General features: G+C 37.4%; 1 protein-coding gene across 2 annotated transcripts; it reads right to left on the bottom strand.

Annotated features, from left to right (window-relative positions):
- Positions 1-4,047: 4,047 nt before the first annotated feature.
- On the bottom strand, positions 4,048-24,120 carry LOC104603302 (myosin heavy chain-like protein). 2 transcript variants are annotated; one of them, XM_010267300.3, is made up of 4 exons: positions 23,887-24,120; positions 23,221-23,674; positions 20,920-21,374; positions 4,048-4,779 (listed from the first exon to the last, which is right to left on the bottom strand). In XM_010267300.3, the coding sequence occupies exons 2-4, from the start codon at positions 23,636-23,638 to the stop codon at positions 4,486-4,488; spliced, it is 1,167 nt and encodes a 388-aa protein (XP_010265602.1). In that variant the 5' UTR covers positions 23,639-23,674; positions 23,887-24,120; the 3' UTR covers positions 4,048-4,485. The 2 variants fall into 2 exon arrangements, with proteins under 2 accessions (XP_010265602.1, XP_088755595.1); XM_088899469.1 differs by having other exon boundaries at positions 23,916-24,120.
- Positions 24,121-25,619: the final 1,499 nt, after the last annotated feature.

Genomic DNA, 25,619 nt, shown 5'->3' with positions numbered 1-25,619 from the left:
AATCTTATAGGTTGGTGAATTTATCAGAGCTGTTGGTGGGATTTAATGATTCTTTAGATCAGCTTTTCCTCCAAATGGGATGTCTTTGATTTCCTCCCAAAAAATGAACGATATTAAGGACATTTTGGGGAAATCAGGAGATTCAGGACTAAAGCTCCAGACAAAAGTCAAAAAAAGGAAAAATTCAAAATTACCATCAACCAGACAACCACTAAAAGTGATTTAGTGAATATATGTTTAGTTTATATTTTAACTAGATATTTTATATAGTAAATCCATGGCAAGTAGATGGGTCAGAACTCAGAACTCAGAAGTTAAAATAGAAATGTTCCTTTCACTGCAATGAGGAAGATTTGTCTGGTGACTTCATAGAACCAACCCACAGATATCTTATTCATTTGGGTGGTTGTATTTTGTTGACTTAAATTTCTCTTGATGGTGAGCTTCTGAGTGAGCCAAACTTGTTCACATAGTATCTAATAAGTATAAGAAACTGCTTTGAATTATGGGTCCCAAGACTCCCAACTCATTGTATAAAAGCAACAGGGACCCACTAAATCGTCTATGTAGAGACCATTTGATTGGTGGGTACTCTCTCAATCCAAAGTAGCTTAGGTTATAGTGATTAAAATCAAACACATATAATTGTCTCAAAGCAATTGAATTCTTAAGCTTTAGCTGGTGCAGTTATGTACCTCTAATCAGTATAGCTTGGATTATAATCCATGGAAGAGGTGGCCCACCAACTCAAATGGTCCTGATCTTGGAGTCGGTTGATTAGCCTTGTGAATGGAATCTAAACCCCAATCAAGGGCCCACTATTCCTGATGCTGCTAGGGCCCCAGTCACATGGTTGGGTCCTTGATGAAGTATAATTACTCCATTGGGTTGAATGAAAAACATTGCTGCACGCCAAGACCGACAAGCCAAAGAATTGATGCCTTTCATGATTTGCATTTAGTGAGGAGGTGGAGTAACAAATAATCAACCGACATGTATTCAGCTCTTGCTCAAAGCCTCAAACTATGAAACCTGTTATTCAAACAATATGGATCCAAATGACAAAATGTACCGAAAAAAAAAGAGAGAAAACCAGGTATCTTTTTGTCTTTAAGATGATAGCTATTTTATGGAACAACGATACCCATTATTCCTGATGCTCTGTTGATTAAGCTCGTTACTTGATGGAGATAGGCCTGATGTATTGACACTTAAAATGAGAAAAACTCTCAGCATTCCCAATGTTAAAAACCTGAACTTCTTGACAGTGTAACAAATTCTGAATTAAAAATCATCTTTGTGCTTATAAACAAGATTCCATTTTTGAATTGATTCGAGCTTTGTGCCTGATTATTATATTATATTTATATGAGTAGAGAGAGAAAGAGAGAGAGCAAGTGGGCCATTGGATGATTGGGAATTGACTTGATAAGGAAGATGCTAAAGGTGGGACCCTTTGTGTGATGGGTCCCACTTCCCTGCATGCGCAATGTTAAGAGAGAACCTCTACTGTACTGCATTGGCAAAAGCTCTAACTGAACTGTACAAGCATTGGATCTGAAATATTATCTAACATGGGGCTTGGAAGTTGGAACCCCATTAGTGATTGAAATATTTAAATATACGAATGGCAGGAGTATATTTGGCACCAAATACTTGGAAATAGCACCCACCCATCCCTCAAAAAACTGACTCACAGTGGTAACCTCACCATTATTTATTCTGCTCCATTGGTCTCTTCTGAGCTTCTGTTGTCTCATACTGTTGCATTTTGAATTTGACCGGCCACAGTCTCAAAGATACTCTGAACCAAAACTAGGGATACCAAATTGGGCGAGCTAACCAAAATATACATCATACAACTGGACCGTGCAATCTTAGGTCGGGTCGGGTCCGGTTGTAATCAAAGCTTGGGCCGCCTTGGATAACAGAAGACGTTTGAATGGTGAATACATTTTAAAGGTTAGGGGACTTTGTTTCAATTTTCAAAAGGTAGGATATAGTGGCTAACTCAGTCCAGTAGCCCGGGTTGACAGAACCGGTATAGCCGGGTTTAGTTTTAAATTTTGGGGTTGGGTTGGTGGAACCTTGCCTTTGCAGTTAATTCAGTTACAGAGGGCAGTGATCTTAAATTCTTAATCTAATGTGGTACCGGTGTACCATAACTAAACAATTATTATGCTGATGGGAGTCCAAGTCATCAGATGGAAGGGACCATTGCATCGCTGACTGTCTTCTTACTATTTAAAACAGAGATACCGAATCACTGGCTTTAAATAAACATAAATGTGGGAGTCCACTAACTCTAGTTGGCATCACGTGGTCCATCTCATCAGAGATGCTGCCATGCTAGCGCATTAGGTTCTGGTTCTCGTTCCGGTTCGATTGGTCGGCCAGGAATTCTGGGTCACTGCATCCCCTGCAGCATTACTACCATTATTATTATCGCTGTTGTTGTTATGTGCATTGCTTTTTATGTAAGCCATTGGAGAAAGAAACATCTACAGCTAGTTGCTTTGTATGGATGAAGGGCTGAAAGAGAAGGAATCCAAGACAAAAACAATTGTCCAATGAGAAAGGACCATTGGATTGGAATCTTTTACTGTGGTCCTGCGGGTTCCAGGAAAGGGAGCAAAAGATACAAATCCAATAGTGTTCTAGTGCACGATCCAGGGCTGAGGACCCACCACTGGTTCACTTCATGGGTATTCATGGGTAATCTGATTTCATTGAATTCTGGTCCCCCTGACCTCGGCTTGGACCCATTTACTGGGTACTGAGGCAACTGAGCCTCTCTGTGTTCCTGCGCTCCATGTTTCCTCACGGTCCATTAAGAACTGAGTAAACAAAAACATCTGTGCCTGAACTAGACAAGATTTTATAGAAAGCAATACATGTTTTATCGTTTAGGCTGACAAGGATTAGGCTTAGCCTTGGATGACAGAGATGGAGAGTCTCCAATGGGAGCTAAGCCATTGAACCAAACCCATGGTCTACCAATAGTGTGTGGGGACTTGCTTGGTTTCTGGAAGGAAATTGACGGGTGAAACCGTGAAAGTGGAATTAGATTACCTGTCAACGAATCCCACCTAACCCACAACATCAAATAAATAACCCAGATAAAGGAACTGAGCGAAGCCAACAAGTCCATCAACCATTTGAATATTTGATCCTTCGACTCTCTAAGCATGCCTGTCATGTGAATTGTTGCAATCAAGGATCACTTATTCCGGTCAGTACCGGATAACAGGTAGTGGAAGTAATGGGCGGGCTTACTCCTTGGCCCTTGCATGTGCAATTGTGCACGCCAAGACTGATAATCTTAATGACCATATATCCCTGCCGACCTGCGATCTAATAAAGACTCAGACTTGGCTTAGATATGATTAAGACTAGTCATGATCATAATTACAATCTGTACCTGAGAAGCGTCTCCTTGCAATTGAATGGTGATGTCAGTTGGGATATTAGAATGGATGATTTTCCTGAATGATATGCACGTGTGGAACAGCTCACGACCTTGATTTTTGCCACCGCTTTACTTCCATGGTCTCAGAATCATTTCTGAAACAGACAATCCAGATGGGTGTGAATCATGAAGGCCAGCTGTCAAAATGAGCTATTCCATAGGTCATTGCCCCAATAAGACATTAGCCATTAGCTGATTTACTTATTCAGCATTTCAAATCAATTTTTATATCCATGGAGGCATGGATGCCCCGACCCAGAAACAAGATTCAATTTCATCCATAGCTCCTGGCTGCAAATCTTGAAACAGAAAGTCACTGAGCTACTGGATAAAGAATAATTGGGGTTTCCATTAGTGCTTATTAAGAAAATCAATGCCCAACAAGTCCTTGATATCTCAATTAGAAAATGCTTAGCACGGATTAGACACGGACTTTCATTCCAACTCTTGCTGTGAAGGCTGGGAGAGTCATAGCCCAAAAACTGATTGGACTAAACAATGATCAGATAATTCACCTTCTTTTAATTGTAATTACTGAAATAAGATACTGAGTGCTGTTAAGTATATAAACTATAAACTTTACTACAAAACATCATGTTCATCACTTGAAAAAGAAGTGCATTAACACCCTAGCATCCCATACAACAAAAAAAAAGTGTAAGTCAATCCCATGTCTTCATTTTCTGTTTGTCATCTCCTTGTTTTCCACTATCTCCTTGTATACAGACCATATTACATGATGTTGCCTCTCGCAATCAAAAGATAAATGAAGTAAAACAAAGCAAAAAGGAGACTAAAAATCAACTATAACAAAAACAATAGATTTATTTTTTAATCTTGGATGTCAGGTGGGGAAGGGAGAGTGAAGGCAGGATTTGATCCCAGGTCAGTGGGAACTACATCCATTAACTTTACCAACTGAGCCAATTGGCACCTTTGACAAAAAATCGATTTACAGGCACATCATTTAATCATGGCTTATTCTTGATGCAATGGCTTTTTGAAAACCATCTTACTTACCTTGATAAGCGTGGGGCTTCTAGAACATGCTGAGAGATGTACTGTGTAGTGTCCTTCCACCAAGAAACTTCCATTTCTTTCTCATGGAGTCTGTGCTTAGCACACTCCAAAGCAAACTCAAGCTCTGCTATCCGTTGTTGCTGTCTTTCTTCCAATAGCTCGTGCAACCTTCTCTCAAGCTCTTTAGGAGAAACTCCACAGTGCTCCAAATCACAAGTGTCTTGTCCATTGTCCACTTCTCCAAAACTAGCACTATGCCTTTCAGAGAGAGAAGTGTCATCAATATCCACCTATGATTTCAATATTTTGAGTGTTAGAAAATGTGGTAGGTAATATGTCATAAATTGAAGACAAACGATTCATAACCTTTATATGAAAACTTCTATTAAGAATTGAAATTGCTTAAATCATGATTGGGAAAAGCTAATTGTATGATGATAATAATAATATTGCTATATTCCTATTGTTCCGTACCCAGAGATGGCATAAATACAATGGATTAGGACAATCCATTTGGTGAGTCTCACCTACAGATTCCCTAGGTAAAGCTTACCTAACTGGATGGTAGCAACACTGAAAGCAACAGAACTAATGTAGTATCACATAAAATCAATTAGAAATTCACATGATTTTTACTAAAATGGAGCAGCATTTCCTCAGTTAACGTATTAAAACTAATATTGCACAATGCCAGTGGACTCAAGTCTAATGGATGCCAAGCAATACAGATATTGGTTGGTTTCAGTTCCCTTCATTGTCTAAAGTGGTCATCTCCCGGCTAGAAACATATACAGGCACATAAAAGCATGCATAGATGTATTCTGGTATACCTAGTAGTCATTGGATCATCAAAAAAAAAAAACAGATTACATAAAAACATACGGGATTAAAGAATTGGATCATAAGCAAACTCAGTAACATGACTCCCAAAGGAGAATTCTAAATTAGCAAATACATAAAAACATCACATTTGAGCAATTTGGTAGTATACTAAATATGTACTTCATGAATTTCAAATCCATCCATACAATATACACTCAACCCCCAACCGCATCCCCATCCCCACCTTCTCAAACAGAAAATTAACTGCAATACTTTTTAGGAGAGACGGAACAAAACAAACAACTTGACCAAAGAGAAACTGAATGGACATGTCAAGGAACTGTGGTGCCTAAAAGATTCAAAAAAGCAAACTCGGGTATATAAAATTATTACGTGGTTCATTACTCATGAAATGTAAATTATGAGCCATAAACATGGTTTGCGATTTCCTGAGTTCAGAAAAATCTCCTAAATATTCCCAATCTATCCAGAGGAAATAAGGACACCCTAGAATATAACACTACCAATTTTTTTACCGAATATTAGTTGATATTACGAGTTTTGATATCTTGTTGAAATTTTCAGATTGTTGTAAAGTATTCCTAATTGTGAAAAGGTACTAGGGAAATTTTGTTCATTAATCACAATTAACCAAAATGATTACAAGGCCTAATAAACATCCCAACCCACAAAAAGAGAACTTGTTAATGCTAGCCTCGAACCCATAATTCTTGTAATTCTTTTACCGAAAAAAAAAAATCTTCTTTAATTTTTACATAAATAGTTAATTTAAAAGAAATGCACATTTTATAGTAGTTACCAGTCATGAAATTACATGTATTTAATGTGTACTTAGTTTCACAGTTATGTTTTTAAAATAAGGAAAATATTTCTAAAATAGGTCAATAAGGGAAGCACCTAGGCAGACCCTATCTATTTGTGCCACATGGAGGAATCCTGTGGTCAATTCAAATCATCTATCAGATAGGCCGATAGAGGCCCCTCCAAATTGGACATGTATTCACTCCCATAATGCCTGCCAGCCAAATACTTTGCATTTATTTGATTTATGCCCAAGTGATAACAGCTGGCCAACATAAAGCATGCCCATCAAAAGAGACTTACTTGAGCACATGTTAAGGTTTCCAGACGTTTATTCTATGAATGAAAGGTGACAGGCGCTTTTATTGGGCCCAAGGCAATCTTCCGTGTAGAAGAGATACCATGGTTGTCTAAATTTCTTCATTAAATGACCCCAGTATCAGAACCCCACCCTTCAAATAGTATCAATTATGTTATTTAACTTGGTGTAAAATAATATTAAATTGTACGTTTGTATTTAAACTGAGTACTTAATGAAAAATAAAAAAGAAAATAACTAACAGAAATTAGGAGAATAAAAAAACAATCAGATGATATTTAGAGTACAATAAATGTAACATTTTTGTAACATGATTACCAAAGGTCTAATAATAAGTACATGTGTTTATCTTTTTTGAAGAAAGTATTATGTTAAACAAAAAGAAAATTACAAACCACTCTCCCTGCTACAGCAAGATGCTGTGCACATCAACACCAAGAGGTACAAGACTATACATCAATTTGCTCTTTGGTAATTACAAAAAAGAGTATCAGAAATGAAGAAAGTACTATAAGGTGTACCCCCAAAACATCTATGCACTTCTACCCATGAGTATGTTCTGCCCCATAAGGCCTTTACAATTGAATCCTCCAAGTTCCCTATACCTTTAAAAATTCTGGAATTTCTTTCCAGCCAAACGGTCCACACCAGGGCCAAAGGAAGAAGTCCCCAAATCACTTTTCCCCTTCTGCTTAAACCAGGTAAAAGCCAGCTCCTCAGAAATTCTAGCCCATAACCTTTTTTCTTTTTTTGATGAATGATCTAGCACATAACCTTCTTACAAAACTACAATGCCCTACAACTAACTCTTCTAGATTAGAGAATTTTAAGTCCACTTAGCTTCACCATTGTAGATAAGTCAGCAATCTTGTGGAGCTCATCAGAAGAAAGAAACAGGCAAATCTCTCAAGGGAAAATAAAAAAGAAATCTACTAAATTCCATCATATATGTGATCATGATAAAAATAGTTCCTCATTGATTATATTTTCAGGGGTGGCATGATGTGGAAACATTTTCTTTGGCAAGGCTATCCATCCAAAGCAATGGACTCCAATGGGTAAAACTCAAATCTTATGGCTGCTCTCTAGGAAATCCTGGGCAATTGAGCAATGGTTATACTTCTAGGAGAAGTGATTGCAGCATATCTGGAGTCTGGCCCTGTTGGAGAGTTATGTTACCAGGATATGACAAGGACATGTATGGATATTTGATACAAAATTTACACTAGAAATTGAAGTATCCAATGGGATACAACATCCTTGTATAGGTATTTGGGAATCTTAGAACACTCTGAGATGGTCCTTTGGCACTTAGGTATCACATAAGGCAAGACTATTTAATGCCAGGATGAATATATCGTTCAACAGGATTCCTGGATCAGATCACTGAATTCATTAGCAGATGCTCTAGCCAGGACAGGGTTGAAAGATACTCTTTCTGCAGAGGGATGGACTTACCAGGGTAGTCATATAAGGAAAGTATTTACTTGGGAAACCTTTCCTTGGCTGTTTAATTCTGTCTTTCTCTTCTTTTGGCTATTACTCTCATATTTAATGTGGGAAGGCTTACTACGCTCCCATTTATTTTCTTTAATAAATGCTTTAATCTCATAACAAATGAAAAAATATAGGCAGACAAGTATCAAAAAGATTTCAAGAGTCCAAATGAGTCAAATTGAGTCCACATGAATACACGTCTGACATGAGATGCCAGCTTTCTTTTGGAAGAAAACTGCCTCTTTTATGACTAATATATAAAGACGTCCCTATTATGATTACTAAATCATAAAAAATAGTTAAACCTAACAGTATTTTGAGAAACTAACCTAATTATATGGATGTAATTACTATTCCTCAATTTATCTACTAATAAACAATAATGTGTTCAAGAAAATCAGAAGAAAACATATTATACTTTACCATTTCAAAAACAACTTTGTATTATTAGATATTACTACATTTGAAAATTATAAAGCATATCATAGAACACGAAACACGATTGATAATAAAATATTGTTCATTTTGATAGGCAATGTAGACATGTTGAAGCAGGAATGCTAACTGAGAAGAGAAAGCTCTTGACCCAAAAGATTGCAGGTTGTTGCCAGTGTTTTCAACCCGCTGTTGACCTGTCTGGTCAGACCAGTAACCCAGCCAAAATACTGGTTTTTTTATAAATGGGCACAATACTGGTTTGGGTCGATCTCCAACTGCTATTTTACAAGAATTGTTGACTCAATCCCCAACGACCCAGGTGGTTTAACTGTTGATCTGTCACACCCGTTTAGTGGGTTAGCGGGTTGTTGTATTTTTTTTTTATTTTTTATGTGGATGGTATCATGGGGACCTGTTGACATGGAGGGGGCAATGGTTCAAGCCCTAGATTAGTTTTTAAAACACTGGTTGCAATGGAGTTGTTTCCCTGGAAAGAAAATATTCGAACAAAGGAGAAAGGAAAAGTGATAGAAGAGGAAGATAGGAGAGACAGGGAGAATATATATAATACCAGACACTGCATGGATACTTCTAGATTTACTTTATTGCATTAAAACTTTTAAAATATGTAAAACGGCATGTTTTAACAAAGGCTGTCTATGATGCCAAAAGGTATGATACTGGAAGAACTTTGACCATCAGAAACTCCCCCACCCCTTGAATTTTGATGAAGACCAATTGATTGGTTACCACTTCTATGATACTGGTTGAATGGTTATAAGTTTTTAGGTATCATGCCTTTCTAGTATCATACAGACACTTTAACAAAAAATACCATAAAAAGATCTGCACATTTGGGTATTTAATTAAATTTGGAAAGACATTAAGTCTTGAAATCGGACATTTAGCTTTAATAACTAGATACAAATGCATGATAGAAGCATTACATTGTGTTGAGTTGGGCCTAGTTGTTTTTATTCTTATTTTAAGATATTTAGTTAGGAAGTTGTTGGGATTTAGGCCCATTAGTTTATGTTTTTAAGTTGTGACTATTCAGCTACATTAGTAGCCGCCCTACTAAGGGCATCCTTGTAATATCTCATCCTTTAAGTTACGTATAAATTATGAGGGGTTGGTGGCTAGGGTTTACCTAAGAATCCTGGTTGACTTCCTACTCTTTTCTCCTCCTCTTTTCTTCTCTACTGCTGAAATCTTCATCTCCCTCCTCTTTCCCTTCATAAGAAATTCAACTAAATCTGCAATCAGTGATTTCTACTTGGTATCAAAGCAAGCCGAAGGTTCCTTGAGTTGTTTTCTCATGCAGTCCTAGATTGGCCGACTACATGGTGATAAGAGGCTGATCGAAGATCTCAGGTAAGCCCAGTTTTTGGATTTTTTTGTGAATCTGTTTGCCCTATAGCTGGTCTAGGGTTTCTCATCAAAATCAGGAAAAACTAGAGAAAGGGGAAGAGTCCTATTTCTGTTGGACTCTTCAATTTTGACCTAGGAAGTGGTGCCCTAATTTTTTAGGGTTCCTTGGAGTTTTCTGTAAGGGGCGGTTCAAGTCATGCCTGATTTGGAGGCTTCTAGAGAGAGCGGCTGCCTCTTCTCCCTCTTCTCTCATCCCGCAGAAAATGAATCTTTTATGGGAAGACAGTCTAGGACACCAGAAAGGTGTTGTTGGTTCCAGAAGTGTTTCGTTTGATCTTCTTGCATATTTCAGTTATTTTCATTACACTTTTTGAGAAGCATGGAGGGTCACGGAGTTGAAAATAAACCCGGGAGTGAAATGGGACCAGTGGGAGGAGGTGTTGGAGACCTTTTCAGGATTGGAACCATTACTACAGTTGGATGGTAAAAATTACTTAGAATGGTCACAATCTGCAAAGATGGCCATTGGTGCTCGTGGGAAATTAGGGTATATCACTGATGAAGAAGTGAAACCCGAAACTAGCAACTCCTGGTGGGTACAGGAGAATTATATGGTGATGACTTGGTTGTGTAATTTCATGTTGCCCCATATAAGTAAAAATTTTTTATGGGCAAATACAACTAAGTATGGGATGGGGTTGCAGAAACCTATTCACAAAGGGAGAATGTTGCTAGGGCTTATCAGTTGAGAAATCAGATTATTTCGACAAGGCAGGGAGATAGACCTGTTGCAGCCTATTTTTCAACCCTTAAAACCCTATGGCAGGAGATTGACCATTTAGAGACATTTGCTTGGGAAACCACTAAGGATACAGCTACCTCTCAGAAACATCTAGAGAAGTATAGGGTGTTTGAATTTCTTGTTGACCTTAATCCTGAGTATGATATTGCAAGACAACATCTTCTTTCCAGGGACAGTATTGCCCTCTCCCAGGCATATGCCTTTGTGTCAGGGGAGGAGAGCAAGAGAGATGTGATGATGAAAAATCCTATTTTTGATCAGCCTGTCATGATGAGTACTGTGAAACCTAAACAAAGTAGAGATCGGGGTGGCAGTGAAATCAAGAAAGAAGATAAAAGAGATTTAATCTATAACTACTTTAAGAAGCCTAAACACACAAGAGATACTTGTTAGAAGCTTCACCCACATCTTGTACCGACTAGACTGAAAAATAAGAAGGGAAATGCTCACATGGTAGTTACTGGTGACATTCCAGTTCAGCAACAAGTTAGCAAGGTACAGGTGGTAATGGTGGAGTCCACTCTACTTCCTTTGCTCACACAGGTAGTTCACACGCCACTGCAAATTAGGTTTCTACTTCAGGTAAGGAGGGACCTCCTTGGATTATAGATTCTGGAGCCCCAGAGCACATGACCCATAGCTCTACTATTTTTTCTTCTTACCAGCTCTGTTCTAGCAAAGATAGGGTCTCCACAACTGATGGATCCCATGTTCCCATTGTTGGGAAGGGATCTGTCAAGATTAGTGATTCTATTTCTCTACCCTCTATCCTTCATGTTCCCAGATTTAGCACTAATTTGTTATATGTTAATAGTTTGATTAAGAACCTAAATTGCTCAGTAATTTTTTCTCCTACTCATTGTATTTTGTAGGATCTGGATTCAAAGAGAACAATTGGGAGTGGTCATGAAGTGAATGGGATCTACCTCCTAGATGTGCTTCCTCCTCATCAGAGTCATCATGTCAACAGGGATAGTGAGTCAGGGTATGTGGGTCAAATTATGCTTTGGCATAATCGTTTGGGCCATTTACCTTTTTCTTCATTGAGTCTTTTGTTTCTAAAACTTTTTTAGTCTATTAGTTTGTCAAGTCTGAAGTGTGAAGGTTGTCAACTTGGAAAGCATTGTAGACATTCATTTAAACTTAGTAATAAAAGGTGTTCTTTTTCTTTTGATGTTATTCATTCTGGACCTTACCATGTTCCTTCTATGGGAGGCTATCAATATTTTCTCTTATTTGTGGATGATTTCTCACGATACTCCTGGATTTACCTAATGAGATCCCGCGATGAAGTACCATCCTTGGTGAGGCAATTTCATCAGATGGTGCCAACACAGTTTGGAACAAGAATAAATGTGTTCAAATTAGACAATGCCAAGGAATATTTTGAAAAACACCTAGTCTCATATCTGTTAGAATATGGTGTTGTCCATCAGAGCAGTTGTCCCTACAGTCTATAACAGAATGATGTTGCAGAAAGGAAGAACAGACACATTGTTGAGATTGCAAGAAGCATTGATGATCACATCTACAGTTCCAATTCGGTTTTGGGGTGATGCAGTTGCAGTTTTCACAGCAGTATATCTAATTACCAGGGTGCCCTCTCGTATACTTGGATTCAGCACCCCATTCAGTCTCCTCTTTCCTGAGAGGGAGATGTTTCATATTCCTCTCAAGGTGTTTGGGTGTGTCTGCTTTGCACATATCCTTGGTCCTCACCACTCGAAGCTTGATCCCAAGGCAAAGAAATGTGTCTTCCTTGGATATGAAGAAAATTAGAAAGGGTATTGTTGCTATGATCCAGTCTCTGGGAGTCGGTATGTTACCATGGATATCACCTTTTTTGAATCCACATACTTCTTCTCAAAAAATCCTTTTCAGGGGGAGTGTTTTGGGGAAGTGAGTCAGCAGTCTATTCCTCTCCCAGTTCCAGTCCCTGTGTCTACTCCTGTGCTTGACCCTCCTGTGTCACCTACCTTACCACCTCCTTTGCGTCCTGCTTCTCAGCATTACTTACGACAGAGACTTCACAAGGAGGTTGATTCCACTACAACAGAACTCACATCACTTCCTGTCGATTCCTTGGAGACTCCAAATTCAGCTGACATGGATTCAGGTATTCCTCTTGGTCCCGTTACTGTTTCAGTTCCCATTGATTCTACTAACCCTGTTACAGATTACCTCGATCTTCCTATTGCTCTCAGAAAAGGGAAGAAAAAGTGTACTACTCATCGTATTTCACAATACTTATCCTACAGTGGACTTTCTCCTTCCTACCGTGCTTTTCTTTCCTCTCTTGACTCTGTGTCTATACCCAAGGGTGTTAGTGAGGCTCTCTCTCCAAACCTGAGTGGAAGACATCTATGCAGGAAGAGATGGCAGCTTTGACTAAGAATCAGACATGGGACATTGTGGATCTACCAGAGGGCAAGGAGACAGTTGGATGCAGATGGGTTTACACAGTAAAATATAAGGCAGATGGAAGTATAGAAAGGTACAAGGCAAGACTTGTTGCAAAAGGGTACACACAGACCTATGGCATTGATTACTTAGAGACCTTTGCACCAGTTGCGAAGATGACCTCTGTTCGGATACTTCTTTCTCTTGCTGCCTCATACTCTTGGCCCTTGTTTCAACTTGATGTGAAGAATGCTTTCCTAAATGGGGATCTGCAAGAGAAAGTGTATATGGATCTTCCTGCTGGCTTCTACAGTGATGCTGAAAAGGAAAGGTATGTAGGCTTAAGAAGTGACTTTATGGCTTGAAATATCCAGAGCATGGTTTGACAGATTCAGAAAGGCCTTGATTGCTTTTGCCTACACTCGAACTCAATCCGATCATACCTTGTTTGTGAAGGGAAGGGGATCTTCGGTCTCAGTCCTAATTGTTTATGTGGATGATATTGTTGTCACGAAGAATGACCTAAGCGAGATTGATTGTCTGAAAAGGAATCTACATAAAGAATTTGAAATTAAGGATCTTGGAGAACTAAGATACTTCTTAGGCATTGAAGTTGCAAGATCAAAACATAGAATTTTTATCTCTCAAAGGAAATATGTCTTGGATCTTCTTCAAGAGACAGGAAAGCTTGGAACGAAGGCAATTAGTACCCCCATTGATCAGAACCATAGAGTCAATGCATCAGAAGGTGAGCCAGTAAAGGACATTGGGAGATATCAGAGACTTGTGGGTCGGCTGCTATACTTGTGTATGACAAGACCAGACATTTCCTATGCAGTAAGTGTGGTAAGTCAATACATGCATGCTCCACGAGTCCAGCATTGGGAGGCAGTTGACAGGATTCTTGCTTATCTGAAGGGACACCTAGGCAGAGGCATATTGTTTACTGATCATGGACAGTTGAAACTAGAGGGTTATAAAGATGCAGATTGGGCAAGATGCCTTGATGACAGGAGATCAACTTCAGGAGTGCACCCTTGTTGGGGGTAACCTTGTCTCATGGAAGAGTAAGAAACAAACAGTGGTGGCAAGATCAAGTGCCGAAGCTGAATACAGGGCATGGCACATGGAGTTTCAGAACTTCTCTGGATCTGTTCCCTATTAGAAGAAATTGGTGTACAGGCAGAAGAACCTATGATGTTGTACTATGATAACCAGGCAACAATTAACATTGCCCATAACCTAGTCCAGCATGACCGAACTAAGCACATTGAAGTGGATAGACATTTTATCAGAGAAAGAGTGACTTCTGGAGAAGTTTGTCTTCCATAAATTGAAGCATGATCTACACAAGTTGGGAATGTGTGACATTTACTCCCAACTTGAGGGGGAGTGTTGAGTTGGGCTTAGTTGTTTTTATTCTTATTTTAAGTTATTTAGTTAAGAAGTTGTTGAGCTTTAGGCCCATTAGTTTATGTTTTTAAGTTGTGACCATTCAACTACATTAGTAGCCGCCCTACTAAGGGCATCCTTGTAATATCCCATCCTTTAAGTATAAATTATAATGAAGGGTTGGCGGCTAGGGTTTATCTAAGAATCCCGGTTGACTTCCTACTCTTTTCTCCTCCTCTTTTCTTCTCTACTGCTGAAATCTCCATCTTCCTCCTCTTTCCCTTCACAAGAAATTCAACTAAATCTGCAATCAGTGATTTCTACCTATTGGATACCAGTACTGGTATCTATGTCCAGAATTTTAGGAAATGGAGAGTCATTATCCCTGTTACCCATATCCATGTTCGTATCTATCATAAGAGAATAGTCATGCTACCCAACCCAATTAAAGAATGTCACCAATCAAAGATGGGGATAATAGGATCTTTTTTTATCAATGGGAATAATAGGGTCTCACACCAAGAAAGAACTTCACTTCTCAAAAAAACTGCATAGAAATTTAGGGAAACTTTCATTAACTTGGACAAGGGTGAAATGCCTTTGTTAATGCTAAGCAAGGCTTTCTTTTAGAGCATAACCTTGACTTGTAAAGAAAGAATCTACAGAATACATAAAGTATTCTACTACATTGCTTTTTGGAAACCACTTTGTGCCTCACCTTGGTGTAGATCTAACAATTTTAGGTGGCATAGCTAAACTGTTATGGACGCATTCCTCGGAAAGACGTACCATCGCCGCCGGCAGCAACAGGAACCTGACCCACCGCCAGATTAGATTAGATCATCTTGCTTGCTCTTATCTTATTCTATTGCTCTTATCTTATCTTGTTAGTAAATTATCATATTAGGATTAGTTTATCTTATTATCAGATTAGGATTAGTTTATCTTGTTATCAGATTAGCATTAGTTTATCTTATTATCAGATTAGGATTAGCTTATCTTATCCTTAGCAAGATAGAATTGGAAGTCTCCCTATTCAACAAGGAGACTCCCTAAGATTAGGACCCTTGTAATCTCCTATTTAAGGAGACACCATTATTGAATGAGGATATCGAATATTCAGTCAAGAAAGAGAATAAAGGAGAGTTAGGTGATCTCTTGAACAAATCACCATTAGGGCGCCTAGATAGATCCATCAAGAGTAGGGAGAAACAAGGGAAAACAGAGGATTTTCCCTGTGGACCGACCCGTGACGAGATCCTATTCGCGGGCCCATAACATAAACCTTACCATAAACAAAATAAAAAGGTCAGCCTAGTGCATGAGGCTCCCACCAATGCGGGGTTTGGGGAGGGACAGATGTATGCAGCCTTACCCTACACATGCAGAGAGGCTGTTTCCAAGATTTGAACCCTGGTCACCCAGGTTGCAATGAAGCAACCCAACCATTGCACCAAAAGGCTAAAATGGTTAAAAGGGTATTATAAAAGATTAATTTTGAATTTAGAGAGACATCAAATGGGCTTAGGAGAAACATCATGGATGGTAAAGTAGTATTTTCATTGTAGTAGGGCTTCAACTAGTAGCCTTCATCACAAGTTCTTCACAAAAGGCCGCTGTTTTGCCTCTGTTTGACTAAATATTTATTGATAAGAAGAGGATTGCTGCTAGACAACAATACCAGTCCCTTAGGCTGTGTTTGGTTTGAAGGAAAAGTTAAGGAAGGGAAAGGTAGGGAAACCCATACAAGATTTGTACGAGTTTCCCTACCTTTTCCTTCAAATCAAACACGGCATTATGTAATGAGGTACCAGAATCTTCAATTCACCTATTTATTCACTGTAACTTTCCCATCACCTTTGGATGTTAGCCTTTTCATGCTTTGGAGTGCAAAGCTGTCTCCTAAAAACAATGTTGGAATTAATCCAAGCATGAAGGTTGCAAGGCCTAAGTAGAAAAGGAAAAATTATTTGGGGAATACTACTTGCTGGTTGCTGCTATTATATGGAGTGAAGGACATTATGGAGAGAAAGAAACTCATGCATCTTTGACAACAAAGCCTCATACATGGATACAATAAAATGTAATTTAAAAGAGCTGATGTTCATGATTAAGGATTGAAAAACCCTTTCAGGGAGTTCAGGCTAACTCTTTTTTTTTTTATTCTGGATCTCTTTTGTTTGACTTTTGTACTTCTATCTACATTTTGTACACCCCTTATGTGCAGGGGCTTCTGTATACTTTGGTTTGCTAATGAAATACCACATTTTACCTTCTCAGCCATAAGTGATGCAAAGCAACATCTTCTCTATGGAAGATCATAGGGCTTTGCACCCTCTTTGTTCCTTCTTTAACTCCTCTGTGGTTACCCCTGTCTAATTTTAACTAAAACAAGGGATCCATCCATTCATTGTTTTCCTTTTATTTACAATTAACACATGCGTTCTCTCTCCTCTATGTTGTCACATTCAACACAAAAAGGGCTTTCAGCTTTGTCCCTTCAATTGTTTATCTTCTCCTATTCTTTGATTTAAGACACAACTTCATTCGTTCTATATCTCCCTCTTAGAGTGTTCCATTCCATTTTCCACTTTTCCTTTGTAAAGTTCAGTTTAATACAAATTGACTTTGAAATGAAAGTTGTAAAAGGAATATATAATGGTTACACCAAAACTGTAAAAAGAAAATATAAGACAATCAATTATAATTAATATTATCTAATAAGTAAAATGTTAAAGGCCATTCTATTATATGATTGTCACAATTAACTTAATAACTCTTTATTGTACATATTACTTTATTATACATGTATTTTAAAGAAAATGTAAATCAAGAGACCTGCACCCTAGTCATTTGCTTTAAAAATTAAGAAACTTGCCATCTAACTACCATATTTAAATACATTACGAGTTATAAAATGTATTATATATAGTATTTATATGACCCATAGTATATATATGCATATGCCACGTCATCACTGTTCAACCTCCGGTTGAACCTCTGACCCGTGAACCTCTCCCTTCTCCGGTTCTATGCCTGGTCCGGTTTTCTGAACATTGATTAAAACCTCTAACCTCACTGTGCATTAATGACTACAAATTATAAAACAGAAAATCATAAGAAACAATAGAGATAAAAAAGAGCTATAATTTTGAGAGAGATCCTTAATGAGAAGAGCCCAACCAAGCTTGGCTCAAGCTCATTTAGCAATTAGCATTAAATGAACTACTCCAAGATTGATCTCTGCTCACAAGCTCTAAAATGAAGCTCAGACCGATCTTGTTGACTTATTTACAGGCTCACAGCCATAGTGATAATGAGTATAAGACTCGCAATAAAGATGTACCAAATGCACAAGAGGTAGACTAATGGTAATTAAGCAATATATAGAAATTAGAGGTCATGGATTCAAGTCTTACTAAAAACATTTTAAATTTTCAATTGTTAAGGACCCAGGCAGTTTCACAAAACTGGAACCGGTTCACCAGTTTTCCGGTCAGCCGGTTTCCACCAGTTTTTAATCAAGTGTGGTTATTGGGGCATGACCGAACCGGCCAAGGTCCCTGTTATGTGCCTTAGGAGAACTCACCCCTAAAAGCTAGCTGTTAGAGGGAGGGAACCCAAACACATATATATCCCACAACAGTATCCCATACTACGAATGTGGGATACCTCACATTAGCATCCCAAACTACCAATATAGGACAAATGGATCGTAACAGTCCCAGGTCACAGTCCGACCAGCCGGTCCGGTTTTCTTAACACCGGTTTTAATTGATTTTCTATGCTTTATCTACAAGGAATTTTAGGGGGTTTGCTTTCCAATCAAACTTTCTGGGTCCTGTTGGTACTATTTTTGCCGATTTTCCGTGTTCATTTTGCCCCTATTTTCCTGATATTTCACAGTGCTCCTATGGAATGTAGATTAAAAGATTTTTTCTGTTTTGATTTAGATTGTTTCCTTGTGCATTTAGCCACCCAGGCAAGGAAAAACAATCAAGGACTGTTTTCCTTTATATCATCAGTCATGGCATCAGTAATTGAGCTAGCTTGACAATGATGTTTTCCGTACTTTGCTATTTAAAACCTAGGATTTAAGTGAACCGAGCAAAGCCTAAATGAGCTCTTAAGAAACCAAATCCAAGCTTAGCGCCCAGGCTTGTAACAAACCCAAGCTGAGATGAGAAAAACTCAGCCCCTTCCACTAATTATGAAAGGCATCAAGTTATGTTTAATTGTTTATTACACCAGAAGACAAGCATTAAGAAATGGAACAGATAGATCACAGCAATCCCTTAGGTATAGAAATATACCTGAAGATATGTATGACCATGATGCTAAACATGCTAAAATGGTAAATACTTGACTTCAACTTAATAGAAAAGAATAACAGAGCAGAAGCGATAAAAGCATACAATAACATATTAACTAGGCTTATAACACCCAATTACAAAATAAGGAAAGAAAATGGTTTATAAGACTCAAAAAATGGTTATTAATTAAATTTTTCCATTTAATAAAAATTATGCAAATAAAATCTTGAGAATATCGGAATAGTAAAATAAAGGCATTTATGGTGTCTGGGGACACAGCCTTTGGATGGATCTGTGACCACAATAAAATTCAGAGTGTATAGAAGGTTATCTGTTATGACCATTTGATTTTACTAGATTTAATTGGTTGGTGGAGAAAGCTTTTCTTAAAGTTAAAACGAGCTCTAAAAATAAAGCCTAAATCATATGGTCAAAATTCATCTGCTTTTGCTGATTTTTGGCCCAGAATCATTTAATTGGGGCTTGGGACCTATTTAATGGTGGGTCCCAAATTCTTGAAACATGGAAAAGGTGGCAACATATGGGAATCATGTATCAGTCCTGTGTCCCCAGACCCAAAATACTCCCTAAAATAAATAGCAACCAAGACTGTTGCTATAAAATCATATCATAGAAGAAGACATATACAAATATTTAAAGCCTTAAAAGGGCATGGGCTCATTACTGCTTTTTTCTTTTATTTTTTGGGTGAAGATGGGCTTTCTGGTCAAGTTGTATACAAAAATAGACTTAAGATTACCCACAGTACTTCAATATCACAGTTCCATTGCTTCAAAAAAGGACTCCACATGTCCACACGACTCTCATCATGTGGTAAGTTTTAAACCAATAGGACCCTGCACATGAAAATGTCAGCCCTTTTCCCTGGTCATGTTGTTCACTGGATTACAAAGAAAGATTTTAATATGCGATGTAAAGCAACCATTGGCAAAAGACCAATCATGGGGCCAATTGAAAGGGTTTTCTATCTGATGAACAATCTCAGTTAATGAGTGCCATCATTCCAGATGACCAAAGCAAAAGGAGCCCTTCCAATGAATTATATTTTCCCATCTATAAATGATATTAGAACATTTATTAGATTGGCATACTTTTATCTATGCCCTCATTTAAAATGAACATGTGAACTGTAAAACAATGTATAATAAAATCTAAATGGGAAAAGGCTAGGTTAAATTAAAATGGGAAAAGATTAATGTAAAAATATATATCAAAATATTGAATAAATCGTTAATGGCAGAGGTGCTTACAAAAATACATTGGTTATTCATATAGAACTACTATATCGAGTAAAACATGCATTACTTAACATAGATTGCCATATCCACTATTTAAGTATGAACATCTTGGATATGACTTCAAGCTCAAATTGATTGTATGGCTCAGGGCCAATGCTAGTTACTCCCACAACAACAAGATAGATGTGTCCATACCCAATTTTTTATATAATTTCAGAGTTCTAGTTAACACTTATCTACTTACCATTTCTTCGAGTTCAACCAAGCCATGAACATATTAAATCTAAATCTGATATATAATTTATTTAAAAAAGAAAAGATGAGAAAGTCTATATTACAGTTGAATGATGTTTCATTCAGAAATATATCTTTGGATGCAGTCTAGGCAAAAGGGCCAATTACTTGGTGTACCGATAAATTCTTGGGATGGCAAGTCTAAGGGTGGCCACTTTGTGCAGGAAAACACGCACAGGTTAGGAACTGTACCCCAGTCTACCCCTACCAAGACCCCAAATAGCTGGGACCAACATTGGGTAATGGCCTGTTATAAAGTCTAGGCAAAGAACGATGCTTACAAGAGACAAGTTTTATGAGAAAGTAGGAGGGATTAAAGCCTTCATGAAAGAAAAATATAACATGACCAAAGAAAACCAAACCATAAAAGTTACGATTTACAGTACTGTCTACAACTGAGAGAGATGGAACTCCGCATCATGAAATAAACGGTACTATCTACAACTTAAAGAATTGCAATAGATTGAGAATATAAAAGGCACTATATACACCATCCGATGATGCATCAACTACAACATAATAGATCTCAAATATCAATTACCAACCTGCTTGAGATGATCATGTTGTACAATAAAGTATGTTTACAACATACAGTCACAACAGGATCCAATTGAAAATAAACAACAATCCATACTAAGAAAGTATTACAATAAAGTACAAAAAGAAAAGATAATAAGATATATGCTCAGTATGCTATATACCTCTCTTGATTGCAATTGTGGATGACCTGAAAAAACTCCAGTATCCAAATTGAGCTGCAAACGTTCTAATTCAACTTCAAGCTCTGCCACCAGCTGATCCATTCCCACTACACCTTCCCTTATGGATGTATTAGATTTCGAACACTGACCACATTCAAGGGTAATTTCTGCCTCTACAAGATGCTTAGAAGATTCACAATTTTGAGTTGAAAGATCGTAATTCATGTTTCCACCTTCATGTGACTCTTCAATCGAACAAGGGGGGTTACCATGTGAATCAGAATGCTTACAGATTTTCCCTCTCCTACAAAGTCCATATTTAGCTTCTTTAAGAAGTGTTTCCATTTGAGTCCGAAGCTCAATCATCTTATAGTATTCATTTTTTGTTGCAGCAAGCAGAAAGGCCAGACCAACTCCTAGACCCAAGCTGAAAGATGGCTCCTTTATATATCTTCCTGGAAGGAGAAGAGAAAAGATATGAAACTTAAAAAAAGCAAGAAAAAAACCTACAACAATGTAAATAAAACTTATAGGAAAAAAGGATAAGATGCAACTCATCATCATCATCCAAAACTCATCCCAACTATATGGAATCAGCTAAAAAAGAAGAAGATGGATCTACCAAAACATAATACTAAATCCAACTAAGGAATATGTAATAAATACTAAGTATAACCATCCCTGGCTTACAACTTCATATTGCATAAAAAAATTGATTTTCACAAGAAATAAGTGGTGAGAGCAGATTTTGATATCTTAGTGATTATAAGAAAAATAATAGCACACCACACAACACAGCCACAACTACAACACATTTTCAGCTTTTCCCAAATGTTCTTATAGACTACAACAACTCATATAGAGTTCTAAGCCAATAAGGAGATGAACACTGACAGGCAATAAGGTACAATGATGTTGGGGTCCTAATCTAATCATGCACAATAAATCCTGCAAGGCTAGTTGCTGGGCATTCTATCTCATAACATTCAGATGAAGGTTTGATTACCATTTTAAGAAGCTAACAGCAGACCACACAACATAACCACAAAACATTTTCAGCTATTCTCAAATAGTCCTATAGAGTACAGTAATTCTGACAGAGTTCTAAATCAATGAATAAAGGAGATAAATTGCAGGCATTAAGAGAGGTCCTAACTCCCAATCTACTGATGTGCAATAAATCCTGTAAGGCTAGTTGGTGAGAATTTTATTTTTATATCATAACATTCAACTAAAGGTGTTCATACGATTTTACTCACCAAAGAAGAAACTCATACTTCTTCATATATTTAGAATTTAGCACAGGCAAGTACACACATCATCATCATTATTTCAACCAGTTATATACTTTAATCGAAAAGTGGCATGTGAAAATTAGTTGCATCCTGGTTCCTTAAAGACTATTTTGCCACCCTATTTAATAGTTTTTTATCCAATTCCATCCTAAATTTGGGGTTTCAATTTGCACCGAAAGTAAATGTTACATAAAGTTCTATATGACATCCAAGTCTAACATACCCACAAAAATGGCATTATATTTCTTTGTTCTACTCAACTTTTTCAATCCCTTAAGGAGCTAAATTGGTGTGGCAAAATTATGAAAATTCTTCTTCCAGTTTTCCCTTGCCATCATGAACAAAACATGGCATATTAACTTGAGGCGAATCCATATTAGGGTTTCTATTCATAGTCCATCATTGTTTATGACATGTTATTGACTGTATATATTGAACTTTTCCCGCTTGTAGGCAGAAGAGTTCCAATAATCTGAATCCTGTCACTTTACTCAGTGAAGCATTAAAAGGACCGCATTTCCTGATTTTCCTACCCACATGAAGAGAAGGACAGAAACTCAGCGTTTAATTGCTCATTCAAAAAATGCGCATGAATTCATTACAGCTTCTGATCACCAGTATTTCCTGCTGTGATATATTTTATTATTACCAATATTTACTATTTTCGTTGGCATGCATTAAGCCCGTAATCGCGCTAAGCTAATAACGAAACCCATTGAGTTTTAATTTAAATCGCACTTACCCACCGTTGCAAAACCTATATTCTAATTAAAATTCTAGGAACTTCTTATTCAACTCACCCCACAAAGCCTTAACAGTAAGAATCATGATAATGTGAAGATGGGCATGTAACAGTATAAATCACATAAAAAGCTTGTCTGACGAAACAAAAATTTGAGGAAAAAGATTGATCTTCAGGCTTTATTGACAAACGCATGTACCAGTTAAAGAAAATAATCAAACGTAAATAAGAAAAGCGGGAGAAGGCAATATTATTAATCATCACCTGATGGGGCAACAATGTCAGAAGCTCCGGCAGTCTCCTCTAATCTGGAAGAAGACGATTCGCCCTTGGTTCCACCCGTCGAACAGCTTAAAGACAAAGCTCGTCTAACTCCTACTCTCTCCTTCTTTCGTCTCCCCTGCCACTCGTTGTCTCTCTTCACCTCGGACTTCGACGACGCTACGCTGCGCCTGGAGTTGCTGCTCTGCTCCTTGTTGGACCCTCGCTTGAACAAAGAAAACCAACGAAACAGAATCGACCTTGACGAACGACACCTAACATCACCACTGCAGACTCTCTTCTTCGTCATGTCGCAGTCGTCGCCTCCGTCGTAGTCATCGCCGCCGTTTAGTAAGTCAACAATTTGCATGTCCTCTTTCTGCTCCCCGCATAAGCGGAGTCTCAACGACGATGAGACCATCTTCAGTTCTTCACTTCCATTCTCTCTATACTGGCACTAAAAAAAAAAAAAAAAAAACCAAAACAAAACAAAACAAAAGAACATAAAAAAATTCAAGAATTCGAGACAGCTTGTACTAATTAAATACTCAAAAACATTTCTCCCTCTGAAATTAATGATCCCAGAAGACCAGAACATCACACAGAACTAATTAATTGAAAAGATAAGCAGAACAATAGAAAATAAGCCAGGTGAGATAAGTGAGATACTGTATTACGGTGCTTCCACGGGGCTATACATTTTCACAGCCATTGGATCGATCAAATAATGAGAAGATTCACATAAGTTGCCAATTAAAAGAAAGAAACTTCTTTCTATCTGCAAAATTAAGTTGTTCTCTTGTCTTAGTTGCTTTTTCACCTGAAAAAGGTTTTCAGATCCCGGAATTCGTGCTCAGAATTCCTTTTCAGAGATTAAACAAAGAAATTCAAGGAGTTCGATCACATTTTAGGGTTTTAGGAGATAAGTTATTTTATTAATACAATTTAGAAAATTAGCAAAAATACCCTTGCATGCCTTTGTCTTAATCATGATTAAAAATTACACTTTTTGGTATTATGAACATTTGGAGTGTTATTTTCGTAAATACAACATTAGTTTATTGTTTTTTTAAACCATTGTTTGTTTATTGTTAATTAAAACTTAAAAGAGTGTCGCGATTCACATCATACGAATTCCCGCAAAACTTTTGAAGTTCCCTCCAAGAGGAGTTATACAGTGCTTTGAGGTATTTAGCTCTCCTACAACACATCCGTGTATCACCGAAGATATGTAAAATCGATGGTTGATGAAATAGGAATCGGAAAATCAATCTTTCCTTGTTGAAAAAGCATTGTTTTGAAATTCGCTACTCCCGGCAGCGTTACATGTACTAAAACCCGAAATGACGGCCTTTGGATGTATTTTGGGGGCCCATCTTAACGTCGTTCATCCAATTCAAGATGGTGGGCCCATAGCAATACGAGGGCTGTGATTTACGGCTTTAGCTCAAAGTAACGCCAACGGAATTAATAAGTTTTCCTACTTTTTCTTTCCTTTCTCTACTTTTCCTTCAAACTAAACACAGCTTGTGCCTCGTCTTTTTATAGTAAAATGCAAGAGGAGAAAATTGGTCAACTTCACGTTATTTTGCAAGGAATAAATAATAATACAGCCCACAAAAAGTGAATTTTCTTTAAATCGATTCAGTTTGCCAGGTAAGCATTTTTCCTCTCTCTCACATATTTTTTCATCAATAGAAAAATTTATCACATTATTGTGATTTTCTAACAAAAGAATATGGATAAATGCAGATACTTCAATAAATATATTCGTCACAAAAGAACGGAGTCTTGACAAAATGCTGGAAGAGACAATTAGTTACATGCTATTTTTGAAGGTTAATATTGTCTTTTCAATATAATGATACAACTATTTATCAACAAATAATTAATTTTCCTTATAAATTTATTTATATTACAATTTTGCCCTCAAAACAATGAAATGGTAAATTTTCTTTTTTGTTAAGTATATATCACATTTAATGGCTATTATTTATGCTCTATTATCTCTCATGTTCTAAGGCTGTGTTTGGTTTGATAGAGGAAAAACAGAAACTTAAGAAGTTTCCTTGAATTCGCAACACTTTAATAACTCGAAGTAAGTGGTAATAGCAGGACTCAATTCCACATATCCACTAGGACTACCAGCTAACATTTTTTCGTGGCAGCGGGGTTAGAAATTGAAACTAAGGCTGCGTTTTGAAACGATGTAAATATGTAGTGTAAAACACTTCATATAAATTGTAAAGTTGGGTTAGTTTTGCACTAACAAATTTATTTTCTTACCAAACAGACTTTTACCTATAATGGATTCAAACATGAATTGCAATAAAGTATATGCTTTTTTTTATTAAAAACCCACTTAAGTGCAAATTTACTTCTTTTTTATTAATGTATTTTTA

Source organism: Nelumbo nucifera, chromosome 2 (assembly GCF_055504915.1).
Source record: "Nelumbo nucifera cultivar China Antique chromosome 2, China Antique-T2T, whole genome shotgun sequence".
Lineage (NCBI taxonomy): Eukaryota > Viridiplantae > Streptophyta > Magnoliopsida > Proteales > Nelumbonaceae > Nelumbo > Nelumbo nucifera.
Note: the sequence above shows the minus strand (reverse complement) of the source record. Positions and strands in the feature narration are given on the sequence as shown.